This window comes from Haliaeetus leucocephalus, unplaced genomic scaffold (genome assembly GCF_000737465.1).
Source record: "Haliaeetus leucocephalus isolate CR32 unplaced genomic scaffold, Haliaeetus_leucocephalus-4.0 Scaffold173, whole genome shotgun sequence".
Classification (NCBI taxonomy): domain Eukaryota; kingdom Metazoa; phylum Chordata; class Aves; order Accipitriformes; family Accipitridae; genus Haliaeetus; species Haliaeetus leucocephalus.
This window is the reverse complement of record NW_010972609.1, coordinates 4910544-4925649: the sequence shown is the minus strand read 5'-3', so window position 1 is coordinate 4925649 and position 15106 is coordinate 4910544. Positions and strand designations below refer to the sequence as shown.

Sequence of the window (15106 nt, the reverse complement as noted above, 5' to 3'; positions counted from 1 at the left end):
AATTGAGAGAATCTTTAATTAAAGCACGTTTTCCCCAGAACCTACACTAGGATTTACAGATCTCAGTATTTAACATTAATTTTTACCAATTGAAAAAGCTCTAACTTCACTGGGAACTGGCATACTTCATATCCTTCTCACAGCTAAGTCAGAGAACGACAACCTACCAAAGATCAGTACTAAGGGTATGGTTTCACAAGATGTCAAGTGGGGAGGGGTGGATGGAGGAAAAACAAGGAGCAATTCTGCACTATCTTCTCCTGTGCAAGTCTTCCTTCTTCTAGTTCATTTCTCCCAGCACTGGTGCTTACTAGGTACTTCCATAAGCCAATTTAACTTACCAGCATGGCACAGAAAACTAATACAGAAGAAAAAGCTACATTGTTTTCTGCCACATTAGTGTGTTTAACTGATTTGCAGAACAGTCAGGAGCATATGGAAATGGAGATGTGTGGGAAGCAGGGAAGCTGGACTTGCCCCCTTCAGTGGTAGCAAGACATTTCACTAGCTTACCTGTTCAGCCTGGCTCTTCCAGCAAACCCTGTAGAAATGAATTAGCCACTTCATTTCCTTTTCAAAAGCAAAGCAACATTGGAAATTGCAGTATCCAACACAGTAATTAAGAAATGCACTCAGCTGACAGATGAACACTGGAACCTCTGCCACGCAGCTCTTGTACGATTCTCAGGAGATCGCTACACCAAGCGGGTAGGTCACATTACTAGTTCTCATTTTTCCGGCTGTAAAACTCAGGAACTCTAGATCTGCTTCCCAGACATGCTGTGACCTCAACAACTGCAAGTGGATGTCACTCCAATGTGTTTCTAAGCTCCAAACCAAATGTTTAACTCAAAATATTAACCTCTTCGAAAAAGCAGGACAAGGGGCATTTCCTCTTGGGTACCCAAAGCATAATTTTGGTACTGATGCCTCTAAGTTCTGCAAAGTAGAAGTAATATTACTGTGCTACCTTATAGGACAGCTGTAAAGATAAATTCTGCATAATGAATTCACATAAATGACTTTACGATGATAATCTGTGAAGGGATATAATTCAAGAGACAAAAATCTGAATTCAAAGCATACTTTGAGTAGTGAACAGCATATAAGACATCTCCATGTACAAGAACAAAAGAACTTAGTCACCCAGCACTCTCCGGCTATGCTTACCTTAGCAGGCCAGTGCAAGAAGAGTCTCAAAAGGGCAGAACAACCATTTTTGTCTGAGACCCTACACACGTGCCAGTGGGATTTAATTCAGACCGTTTCTACTTTGGTTCTTCAGGCTGAATACTTATTAACAGTTGGAGCAAAAGGTGCACCCTCAGCATCCATCTCCTGGCTCAGTCTGAAGAAATCCAGTTTGTGCACTGCAAGGTGAACCATCTGCCTCAGGCAGGGACAATCAATACATTCTCTCAAGAGCAGATTCTTTACTCAAGAACTGAAATGCTAATGCAGATGAACCTTACATTTTGCTAAAAACGAAGTGGTTGGTTTTTTTAAATGTAATTTTTTAAATGTAATTATGTTTTAAACCATATTTTTAAAAATTTAATCTAAAAGCATTTTCCAAAGGAAGCTCACAAAATACAGAAACCATTAATGCAATCTGGGAAACCTTTTAATGCCACAATTTTAAGTGACAATTAAACAATTCAGTTATCCTCTACTGCATTATTAAAACCCTACAACTTAGGAAACAGAGGACATAAATGATACCTGTCATGCCAAGATGCATTTTTCATATATTTAGCTTAGTCTTCTGTAATACTTGTATGATGCTCCAGTCAACTTCCTTTCTCTCAGTAGAGTCAAGATTGGACATAAAATACAGACCACGTGTAATGCAACTTTTTTATGCCTGTATCTGTACAAACAATACCTGTTCAACCATAAACCAATGGTTAGACCGGTAGTTGTACAAATACAGTCCTGAGTTCAAAAGTATTTTTTACACATTTGCTGCAAAAAAAGATCATTCTTATTAATGCTTCCAGTATACCAACTACAGAAATCCAAAAATACTGCAGAAAGTCATCTGAAGTGCTACTTTTCTTTCTATAGGCCAAAAAAGCTGCTAAATATTTTTGCTATAGAAATCTAGTGTACTTAGTGTCTCTTCATGTTATTACACCAGATCAAAACTGTCTGTAGTGAATAACCATTTAACCTACTCTAAGCCATGCTCAAAACATCTGAAGAAAATCATAAACCAAATTATTTACAAAAATTAAGGTAAACTTTTTAATGTCTCACCAAGAAGTAATTAAAGTAGTACAGCAGAGCTTAAAATTACCTGACAGTGTCTGCAAAATTCTTCTAAAAAGGAAATCCAACCAGATCATCTCACCATGATTAAATAATCCAGATGAGCCTGGGAATATTTTATAACTCCTTACAACATTACAATGAATCACATCTTGGACATTATTCCAAATGATCTATGCAATACAAAGGAACCCTATTTCTGTTACAAAAATATGTGTATACTAGAAAGCTCTCTAAATAACAGAAAAGTACTATAATATTGAGGAAAAAACCCACACAACTAATTAAGTGCTAGTTGAGGCCAAGTAAGAGTTTACTACTTCAGAAATAAGTGGTTTACATTCTACTAAGAAGGGCTTTTCAATAGGATACCATTTCCCGAGGTCACTTTGTCATTTTTATACCTTCCCTAGATAACTGTTTGCTTATAAATGCAAGGGCAGCAAAGAGGTCCGCATTCAGTCCTGCTGAACAATTACACAGCTACAAAATTCATTTTAAAAAGATAAACCCTCTCTACTCAAACAAAACATACACTATGTACACTCATTTCAGACTTCGCAACAGCAATATCGCTGGGTTTAGAGAATGGCATCTGGCAAAACTTCCAAAACGTTTAATCAGATCATATTTCTAGAACTATTAGAAATCTAGAACTATTTTTGCTAGAGCAAAAATACTGACAAAAAGATTTATCAATCTGAGGTCATTTTTTTCTCCATGACACTAGCAGGTAATAGAATTATCCATGAGAAAACAGAATGTTTCTATGAATCTTTCTCCTCTTCTGCCCTGTTGGGGGTGCACTTACTGCTCTGCTACAAGTGACATCTGTTGAAAGAACATACCTCATGTAAGCTGAAAGATGTGCAGCTTCTCAAAGCCATTTAACAAGGACTTTGGACTAATCTTGAAAAGCAAGTTTACCTACCTACCCCTGATTAATTCCAAAGCACGTATCTATAAATTTTAATTACTACATTTCTCAGTTTTAAGCGCTGCTTCTTCAGTGGACTCAAGATGTGGCTTACCATGGATAAGGCTTTTGCATCCTCCCCATTTATCCCAAATCCGTTCATTGCACCTATCACTATGTCCTATCTAATGCATGCATAGATCAACCATGTAGAGAAAGGATTATCTTTTTATTTTTGCACAACTACCTAAGAATTTGTCTTTGATTCCCGTTAAATATACAAAAAATAAAAAGGCATACTTGTTTCATATGCCTGCCAAAAGGCAGGGCTTTTAAAATTATTTTAAATAAAATGGATTGTTAAAAAATGTTGGCACAGTGAGACATGCTATAAAAGCTGGTTACTCATGGGATTGCAACAAAGATTTGTTAGTAGAGAAATCTACTTTCAGAGAAATGCTGGAAGGGTTTTAATATTTCTCTAAATACATTAAGAAACTGTACACAAAGTCACAGCTGAAAAAAATTATTAAAACAAACACTTTGCTGTTATTCACATGCAAATAAGAAAAATTATCCTAGAACTAAGAAAATGAGAGGTCAAAGATAGTCCAAGATATTCTTGCATTTTTATCAGGATATTTTTATACCATTGCAATTTAGTAAGAAGCATTATTTAGTCTTTAGCATACTAATAACGTTTCCTCTCTCTTATGAGAATTTAAAATATTTTGCAGAGATGTTCAGTTTCATAAGGTAAATCAGACATATCTGTTTTTAAACTAGAGAGTATCTATTTTGGGCTTTAATAATGTTTCAAAACTATTGCCTCACAGAAGGGAAAATATAATTACAAATCTAGAGAATCACATACTGCACACAGACATACAGATACTCTGAAGTCCCTACCTTCCATTCTGAAAGTTGCAATTTGCATTCTATTACTTCTATAAGGAGCTCTGGAAATAAAAGATGACTTACTATTTATGTTCGAATGTCATCTCAACTTCAATCAACAACAAAATACTGCCATGTTATGACATAAAATTATTTAACAATGAAAAAGGAATAAAAAAGGAACTTATGGAAAATAAAAACATCTGTGGCAAAAAAGTGGTCGAGGTTACCCTGTAGAGTAAAGCAGTCATTCCAAGTTGCCCTGCAGCAAACTTCAAAAAGTTGGAAACATATGCAAGGTAAACAAGCTTTCCAAAACTCTGCACCTACCACCAAAAAGGTGATGCTGATGACACTGCTATGAAATGCATAAGCAGCTACAGTGTACAGATTAAGCCACAGATTTATAGAGGCACAATTCCCATCCAAACCTTGTTCAGGTATACAAGAGATGAACTTGTCAATGAAAATATTATACAGGGATTAAAAAAGTCTTATGCCTTATGACATCACCTGCCAGAAAATAAAGATGACCAAAGCAAACATCTTATAGTTCTATACTTTTGCTAATAGTAATATACTACACAATACAAACCATTTTTTCGGGTATCTAGTAGAGATAAAAGAAGCAAAGTACACAGCAAAAAAGAATTTTAGTTGTAAGCAAAAAATACCTATCAGTGCTATACAGTACATGTCTTTCACCTATGTAAAAAGTTATCACATGTAATTTTAAAAAATAAAGACTGACAGATAGAACATAACTGGACTGTAATTTTTTTCCAAAAGCACCTCTGAGAGAATACAAAATGATAAAAAAGTTGTTTACACTCCAAGTCTAACAATCTACATTACAAAAAGAAATCTAAATAAATAGTTGGCATTTTGTAGGAAAACAACCTTCTCTCATAATGTATTAAGTACAACATAAAATGATTTTCCAATACTGGTCTATTCAACAATTCAACATAATGCAACCATTATTACCCATTTTTCACATTCATCTCATCGGTACGCTAACAGAGGATGCTACTAAATTATACTAGTATACAGCTGAACTATCTGTGAGATCACTGACTAGGTCTGCATATTCAAGCATTTCTGTAACTTGCATTCTCTGTCAACCATCTCCACATCATTCCACACAGAAAGGGAAAAAAGGTTATTATGAATACGATATTTTGAAGCACCCATCAATCATAATCAATCAACAGCCTCAAAATTAATTTCAAATTTATTTTCTTCACAAGGGTTCAATTTTCTGATTACAGCTAAATATGAAACAGCAATTTTATAGGCAAGATACTCCCTTCTTTACTTATGAACGTTTTTTTGTATTAAAACATTAAAAAAAGGCATTTTACCTCTTCTTTGTTATTGCTTTGCCTTCTTCACTTATTTTCTAAAACTGCATACCTTAATCTGTGATCTTGATTCTACAGAAAATACTGGAATACTCCACCTGTAAACATCTACAATTTATCTTAAAATACATGAGGGCTTTCTCAGTCATCAGTTGTAGGTCCTTCACAGAAGCGTGGCAGAAGTCCATTCGCTGGTAAACCACTCTAATCCTCACGCATCCAGAAGCAAAGGGAGCCGCATCCCAGACCCTCTAGTGTGTGCCAAGTGGCATTCCTTGCATAGTGTGAAGCCTGCCAGCCAAACACTGCATTTCATGTAACTGAGTGAAACACCCAGAAAGATTACCGGGAGCAAATTTTTTCAATGCAACAGAACACAGATGAGCCCTTTCCCCCTCCCTCTCAGATCAACAGCAAGAGAAGCAAACAAAAACCACCATCACCTGCCTTTGACACCTGCTTTTAGACAGCTCTGGCAGGCCTCGCTTCCGTATGCGTTATTTACTTTACTCATTTTCCTAAGAGTAATGTTGTCTGGAATTAGATTAAATGACAATATGACTCAAGCACACCATTATTAACATTTCGATAGGAAATTAAAATTTCAGTGTCTGAATGACTTCACTAGACTTAGCAAGACAGAGCTGATTTCCTCAGCTACCTCGGAAGAAACTTCTTTCCTCAATTATAACTGAGGAGATATTTAAGATGCAATGAAAATTTTACAAACACTCAACTGAAAATCTAATCCATTCTTTAATATTTATGGTTAGCCAACCCAAAAAAAGACACGTACATGGTTTAGGTAAGTCTTGGCCACCAGGTGCCCACAGCAATTTGACATTATATAATACAACTTTTTATAAAGAGGGAGCCTGAAACAATATTAATTGTGTTTTAAACACTGAAATCAACTATTATAAAAGTATCTTCCCAAGCTGCCAAGCACCACCAAACACCACTGGAATGAAGATGATGTGCTCAGAAACTCTGGGAAGAAAAAATATTTTTAGAAAAATAATCAGACCATACATTTGGATGACTTCAGATACCCGTTAACTTTAAACATCAGATTTGGTCGTTTATAACCTTTTAATTATCTCTTTATGCAGAACAAGCCTGTGCAAAGCTACTCACAACAGGATTATCTTAAACAGAAACACAAGAAAGTAAGAAAAAAAAAAACAACCCCTGCAGATACTTCCCATACTCCAATTGTGATCTTAAATTCCCAGTAATATTTTGTGTGGTAGAAAAAGTCTGTATTCCTGTTTGCAAACTCAAATTCAAATATTTAATACGAAAGCTTAGCCAAAAGGCTGACTAAAGACACACAGTACTAGATGGGGAGGAAATGAGTAGCTACATATATTAATTATCACCCTTTCTGCAACCACAGGCTCACTCAAGTTAAAATTTAAAGGGCTTAGATTACTTTCTGGCGAATTTTATTAGTTTTCCCCAAGAGGTGCAAAGACTAATGCTGTCACAACAGAAAAGAAGAGCATATACAGCGTCATTACAAGCTGAGTCACCCAAAAGCATTGAATCTTGCTTTATTATAACACAGCATCTTAAATAGTCTCCTGAAGCACTACCATTTGTTATGCGATAGAGTGATAACAGTGAGCTAACCCAGTACTACAATAAAATGAAATCTGGCGCATCTGCAGAGTTGTTCACAGTAGGCAGACCAAGTTCCCTTGCTGGTCTCTTTGGAGATAGCAGCTGCAGGCTTCCCTTCCTCTACTGCAATAGAGAAAGATGCAGAACAAAGTTGGTGAGAGCTGGTCTTGTTGTTGCTGATTATAACATTTAGATATGCCTGCTGAGAGCCATGCTGCAGGTGGGAAGAAGAGGTGGTTGGACAGATGCCCAAGAATTACAATCAAAAGATTCTTCCCCGTGCAGCTGTAACCATCAACTTATTCTTCCCCCCCAACCAAGTTCTTTGGTTACTTTCTCTCTAAAGAGCAAAATCTTAAAGTATAAAAAAAGTAAAACTGAAGGGACTTCTTCACCATGCCTTATTCGTACCTTGCCGTCATTCAGATCCAATACATGAATATTTTTCATTTCCTGGTACCACAGTCTAACCACACAGCAGTACCAGCTTCAAAACAGAGAACAGTTGTGCAGTGCTCTCAAATCGTATGTGTTTTAACTTTTCTGTCATTAGGAAATTTATGAGCCCTGTATTTTTGGGGGAGCCACTACAGAAGACAGCAAAGAAAGAAACTTCAGATAATTGAAGAGCATGACTGGACTTTCTCCACCCCCTCAACTGACAAGCTGTTCATGAACACCATCTCCTGTCTTGTTTTCTTCCCTGTCCCCTTCCTTCCTCTCTCATGTCATGATGGAAGTCACCCAGGTGCAGATACTGTAGAACTCGAATGACATTTGCTGCCATCACATTGTTAAATAATACCCCTTCTACCTTGTTCCTTTATTTAGACTGCTCGTCACAGCAGAGAGCAATCAGTTCTAAGTTAAGGAACTTAAGCATATAGTGTCTGGTTTTCCAAATCCCCATTTAGACACTACCATCATAAAACCAGATAATATTATTACTTTAAATAATAATAGATACTTGAGAGACTATCTTGTGCACATCTTAATCAAAACTTTTTTGAAAATGTTTTCCATTTTCATGCACTACCTTCAAGTGCTAACTTCACCCCCAAAAATCCCCCTTTAAAGTATGATTTTAGCCAAATATTTTAAATAGACAAATAAACATTGGTCTCTATCTGATGAGATTCCATTTTAAAAGTTTCCTATTACACACCACAGCAAATGAATACACTTTGCATACATATGCACTCTACACACATTTTTAGTACACATTTCCCTACACAGCTGTGATCTGAAACCTGGCTAGTCTCTTTCATAAATTCACAACATACACAACCAGGAAATCAGGCAAGACAAGAGTTACTGAAAGGGTACACAGGAATTACATGACCAGATGAAATAACTCTCAAAAAACCCCCAGTAACACTGAAGTATCACAGAAAAAAGCGTGTTCTGTAATTCCCAGAATATTTTCAGAATTTCTTTGTATTAATTTATTGGCCCTTGCAAGTTCCAGTACCTTTCTTCCTGTTTTACAACGAAAGCTTATCTTTATCAATCACCATATAAATCACTGTGCTGCTGCCACAAAAAAATTACCCATACAATTTGCATATGGAAAGATATTTTCAGCATGCTTTCCACCAAAAAAACCCCACACATATAGTTGTCTCTATAGTAAAGAAGACTACATAAATCACTTGCTTTACGTAATCTACTTTCATTTTACAAGTCCAGTGGAAAATAGGCTAAAATAATAAAAACAGTTACTATGTCCATGGAGTGTTGTGCTTTTCCAAAACAAGTATTTCAGCATTTATCTCATGATGCAATTAGTATTCTGTGCCAAACTTGGTATTTTGGTTGCATCCTACAAAATACCTCATACAACTTGAGAACGCAGAATTAATTCTTCCAGGTCCCTTTTCAATTCCTGTTTATCTTGGACACCCTGCGGAAAACTTCAGTTTTGAGAGCCTTTACTGTAAATGGGTTGTTCCAGTTATAAATTATTTGCAGATGGCTTTGGAAGTACTACAGCAAGTACACCGGTCACCAGCATAGCCACATAACTATTTATACACCATGATACTTGGAAAACCTTCTCACAAAACAGAAGTCCACTCTGCAGGGGGCTGTATAGAGAAAAGTTATTTTTGTCCTTAAGAGCTTACGCTCAGTATAAGGCAGAAAAAGAAAAGGAATACTGACATATGGACAAGGATATAAAGAAACTAAGACAACAGTTTCAGAACAATAGACTCTGCTTCTGCGCACCAGCAGTCTACTTCACCTTCAAGCATCACCTATTACTTGACTAACTAGCTCTGCGGAATAGGAAGGAAACAATGATGCTCCAGATCAACAACACCCAACAGTGGCAACAGAACTTCAGGAGGTGAAAGGCTACCGTCTTCAAACTAATTGCAGAGCTCAAGCAGCACTTCAGTGACAGAAGACCAATGTTTAACTGTCAGCAATGTCTTATGCTTCCTCTTGTTATTTTGGAAGGCCACGCTCATACTCTCTCTCAGCTGAAAAAGAATCATTTGACATTTGGATGCATGCAAGTAGTAGCTATCCTGAGAACAATGCAATATATACCTGAAAGACTGAAAGGTAAGCTGATGGCAAAGCCGGATGTTTTTAAGAAGCGCCTCTCTTTCTAGGAGCTAGGTATCACACATTATTTCCAAGACAAAGAGGATACTCCCTTCAGTGAAAGCTGGGTAGTAAAAATAATCTGAATAATTTTATGAAGAATCAAAGAGGATACCTCTGCAAGCTAACTCAAGATGATGTCAGACAAGATCTGTTTGGGGAAAAATTAATTGCCTTATTTTTTTAGATACAAATTAACATAATGAGATACAAAGATCTGATATTAACTCTGTTTCTGATGAATCACTTAAAAACTGGAGAAAAGGGAATGGTCTCATTCACTCTCTCACCTCAAGTTCGACCCTACCATTTAATTTACAGATATTTTAAAAAGCTTCCAGAACTATCATAAACCAGATAATACTCCTAGTGCTTATTATATCTCCATTTTAGTCTATTCTAGATCATATTTAATGCAAAACCATGGATGTCATCAGATTACAGGCTTCCCCATAAAATCTGAGTAGGGTATAATATTTCTTTTTGTTCTAGTTGCAGTTTAACTATTACACATAGAAGCGTGCTGTTTGTGCTGGAGCACTATCAAAATAGTTTCCTAGAGCTTTGCAACCTGTAAGAACCTTTATTATAAGACCCCCATTAAGAATAATTAAAATCTCAAAGTTCCATCCTCTGGCATTCACACTAGAACTTACTGCTAACGAAATTCTTTGTCATATCACTATAGCCATATGACGTGGAAGTGATCCACATCTCTAATTAAAAGGCAAATGACTATTGCAAAGGAAAAAATAGGAAAAAGTAGGGTGAAAATAGGGAAAACATGCTTCTAGATGTCCAAAGACATTCATTCCAAAAATATGATTGGTTCTTCACTACCTTTAAAGTTTATGAGAACAGAGAAAACTCAAGCTGCCCAGACAACTCCAGAAACACTGGTCGAGTACATGTAAAGAACACTAGTGGACTGAGAAGACTAAAATGTAGTTTAGTCAATACAGTAAACTTAAAGAGGAAATTACTTGTGCGTGGATTTACTGCAACAGACTTTGCAATGAGGAGAAGTGAGGTAGATCAGTAAAAACCAATTTGTACAATGTGCTTCAAAGACAGACTACTACAGGGATTTTGTAGAAACAGGCTCTAAGGCAATAAAAGAGGATTCAAAGCTAAGTGGAAATACTATTGCTTAAACCCCTGACAAACAGATTCCACAAAGGAGACAGTCAACAAGAATATTCAGTAGGAGGGTACTAACATCTTTATCTCAGTTGTGACTCACTCAAGTAACATTTATTTTCTTAGGAACCCATACAAGTAAAATGAAAACCCCATTCACTGTCCAAAACCACAGGGAGAATGTTGTCCTTCTAATTGGATTTTCTTTATATTGGCAACTCCTTGTCTTAGAACACAAGGAACAGAGGCCCAAATCAGCTTTTTTATAACAAAGAATGTAACTGGTTTAAAGCAGAATAAAGGAAATCTTCACATGCATAGGAAGAAAGCAGAAAAAAAAAAAATTCCAAGATCAGAATATCACATTCCCTGCCCACAAAATAAAGTGGGCATCAACTTCCTAGTCATGACTGTAACCTTAAAAACATAAATTGATACAACAGTCCCAGTTCTATATCCAGGTTAACAGTGTACCACCACTCATGTCAGCAAGAAACTGTCTCAACCTTTGTTCAAAATTTCACCGATGCTTACTCTAGCAAAACTCAGTTGACACATTGCAACCTTTTGCAAACTACTTATTTTCAAAACTTCAGGCTTCAGAAAGTGCTGCAAATATATGATTTACACTGTCTTAAAAAAAAAATGGAAGTGCTGTTATGCTAAACAGGTTAGCCATATTATAAATGCTTCTGTTCAAGGTAACACATTCGTGCTCTCTTAGATCTGTCACTAGTGGTTTACCGCTAGCTTAGGAATCTACAAAACCATGTATACACAGACCTGAAAAAATCCCACCCCAATAAGTTATTTCACATTCATAAATATTTAAATTATCAAAAAGCCTTCAGGGACAACAACAGTTACTCTCCACAGCTTATAACCAGGAATAGAGTTTCTTTTGCAAGTTCTGTTGCCAAGTAAGTTTTTTATATCAATAAACACAGTTTAACAGAATCACTTCATCAGCCTCTTCTTAAATAGAAACTTACACAGCTGCAAAAATACTTCACAGGCAGTGTCACAATTTATATGTTCATTTAATATGTTAAAATTTCACCATAGTTCTGACATCTGAATGAAATCTGAACTCAAAGTTCCTTATGTATTTCACTACTTTAGGCATCTTCAACAGTAGGACACATGCAAGAGCAATGTCTATGTTACAATAATTACGCTATTTGGATTCTCTCTGGTTTTCAAAACATTTACAATGATACATTATCTTCCAAACTAAAGTTCTCACAAGGCAATGCAACAAGATTTGACCGCAACTTTTTGATCCCTGAATCCACCTCAAACTTGATACATCCCTTTGCCACTGTTGGACAACGCTGGTTGTGAGTAAAAATAAACAAGCATACACATACACACACTTTGAATTTTCTACTTCCTTATGTATCATTTCAGTCTTTTTAGTAAAACTACACATTGGTAAGCCTAAATTAGTAAGATTCTATGAAGCTAATGTAAAAAGCACTAAAATCACAGATGAAAGTATCTGAAATGTGAAAATCGTCTAAACGTTTAAGTTGTATAAGAAATCCTTTCGACTTCATATTGTATTTAAGATCCCTCAGATGAAAACTATTTCACTGCATATCATTTTTGTAAAGGAAGTGTGTAACAGTATACTTACACTGCATACACCAGTACAATGTAGATATATCAACACTGCAGTGTAGAGAGACCTGAGCTAACCCAGATACCAAAAGGAATCTACTCAGAGTACCATAGCCAAATAAGACGACCTATAATACTTCCACATTATGCATGTTAAACCATTTCTGGTACCATATGCAGTCATTTTATAACTATAGTACCTCTACAGTGCACCACATTATGCAGTGTAAGCATATCCTAAGGAAATATAGTGCCTCAAACCAAGTGAAACCATGGAAATAACTAACTCAGAACAAAGTATGATGAGGATGATGATTTTTTAAAACCTCCATACTTACTCCCTCTTATAGAAAATGAAGAGAGCTGTTCACAAATTGATGACATAACCATACATACATAAGAACTCCCTAATACTATTAGTAATTAACACAACCCTAGAAAAACACAAGAGCAATCCAGAAAGGCAAGCACAAAAGCAAGAGATTCTTCAAACACTTACTGCAGTTTTAACAAATACTGCTTTTGGGGGGATTCAGGCATGCAGATACCAGATTTTTATTATTTTTAATACAGAGCCTTAATTTGAATTGCAAAACAATTTAGAACCTTTAAAAGGTGCAACTGATTCTTAAACAGCATCCTTTTATTCCTCAACACAAGTTATCCCTACACTGCACAAATTTTTCTGCTGGACTGCTACTAAACCACAAATGTTAATTAATCATTTAACTCACCTGACCTGGCTGGGGGGATATACAATTAACAACCTCCTCCAGCATCACTGGTATGTGCAATCTTCCAAAATTACTGTTTTCCGTACTTTGAGGCAACTCTTCAGTTTCACATTTCTGGACAGTTTTTTCCTTTAGCTCACAGTCAGAAAGCTTTTTTGCAGAAAAATGGATCCTTCTGGCCAAAGTAGCCACATTTATGGAATTCAGTTTTAAGTTGCGCAGAAACAAACATTTGTAAACTTCGCATAGACACTGAGATAACATTTTGGAGTTGATCAACCTAGAAAAACAGATGTCAGGAATTACTTCGAAACACATATTTAAAACAGTAGGTTTGTTTGAAAAACAAAGTGGAAATGCCGTGAGTGAAGCATTACACAGTCCAAGATGGGCAATTTCATAAATATGTCACATCAGCAAAAAGTGAGAATCTCTTACTTCAACTTGTTCTCAGAATTTTCAGTGTTATCTACCAATCAATCATATTCAAGAAACAATGGTTTTCTTTTCACAAGGAACACCTTTTCCTTTTCATTGCCAGGACTCTAATAATGTTACAATGTCCCAAGATGCTAACATTAAATAACTAATCATATCTGAGCACAATCAGAACAGTGACTTTACTTTCAAATTGTTCCCCACTGTTTTGCCAAACATAATGAGACAACTGCTCTGAATAGTAGCACTCTGGTTGCCAAATTTTCCATATTTCTCGTTAAAAACGGGAATAGACAAATCAAATACTGGAACCATATTTAAAACAGTGCAATAATTTAGTGTTACGTGTGTAGCAAATATATCGTTTTCATCACGCATTACATCTTGTAATACCAAATATTTTGAGCACAGCCAGCAGTAAGAATGCTCTAGAGTGTAACTAACTGAAAGAACACTTGAAACCATGGAAACATCAGAGTGGTCAGCCACAGTTTGTCTTTTAACTACATGGAGAACTGATGTTTTTTCCCCTCTGTCCAAAACACTCCAAAACCAAGTCAGTAACTTACTAAAAAAGAAGGCTGCATGACTTAAGCAATTTTTTACCTACCATAAAAAAAAACAAACTGAAAGTTTAACATTGGTGACAATAACGCTTTATTTATATGTGCATTTCTTTATGGAGCCAAGACCTTCTGTAATACTGTATTGCATACTGTCTCCTGCCAGGCAGGAAAGTTGCAAACTTTGATGTAAAGCTGTTCAAGAAAGTGCCATCCTACATTTATCCCATTAACAGAAGGGCAACCTTATTTTAACTATCAGATTTTTATTACATGCTTTGCTTGGATTTACCTAGCCAGAGGCTTCACCTATTTTCCCTGCAGATAGGAACATGCTGAGTCAGCACATCTGGAAAAAATCATTCTGGTAATTTAAGCGCCAGCTGGGCAGTATTTCCCCTTAGCTTAAATTTGGCATCACGCATCACTCTACAACCTTGCACAGACATACCACAGCCCCCAGGTTTTGCAACAAACCGCAATGCCTCTACAGAAAACATTCTATGAACAGTGCGAACACCAACAATCATCATCCAATTCACACTGCCCTACAATGGCACGGCCCCACGTGTCGTTAGCACTAGGGACACGCTTTGCTCACAACCAAGATCATTCTGCACAACCGGGGATATTTTTTTCCTCAGAAGTGAGCAGAAAGCGTACTTTCTCACAACATGCATGTTAAGCGTCATTCGGGCACAGCCCGAGGCAGCCGCCGGCACAGCGGGACTTGCACCGAAGCGGACGGTAAAGACAGTCGGGGAACAAAAACTCGACCCCGTAACACCTTTTCCCAGAGGCGACCGGAGGAGCGGCGCGCAGCCCGCACCCCAGCCAAGCCAGGCCCCGCGGCGGTGCGCGGGAGCAGGAGGCCGAGGGCTCTTCCCTGCTCCCCGCCCCGGCCAGGCCGCCGGGACGCGA

At 36.9% G+C, this 15106-nt stretch overlaps 1 protein-coding gene across 1 annotated transcript in view; it reads right to left on the bottom strand.

The window, feature by feature from the left end:
- Positions 1-13456, bottom strand: part of METTL15 (methyltransferase like 15) — a 92273-nt gene extending 78817 nt beyond the window's left edge. The window contains exon 1 of the mRNA XM_010563724.1: positions 13185-13456. Coding sequence (XP_010562026.1) covers positions 13185-13448 — 264 coding nt within the window. The 5' untranslated portion in view covers positions 13449-13456. The remainder of the gene's footprint in view (positions 1-13184) is intronic.
- Between the last annotated feature and the right edge of the window lie 1650 nt (positions 13457-15106).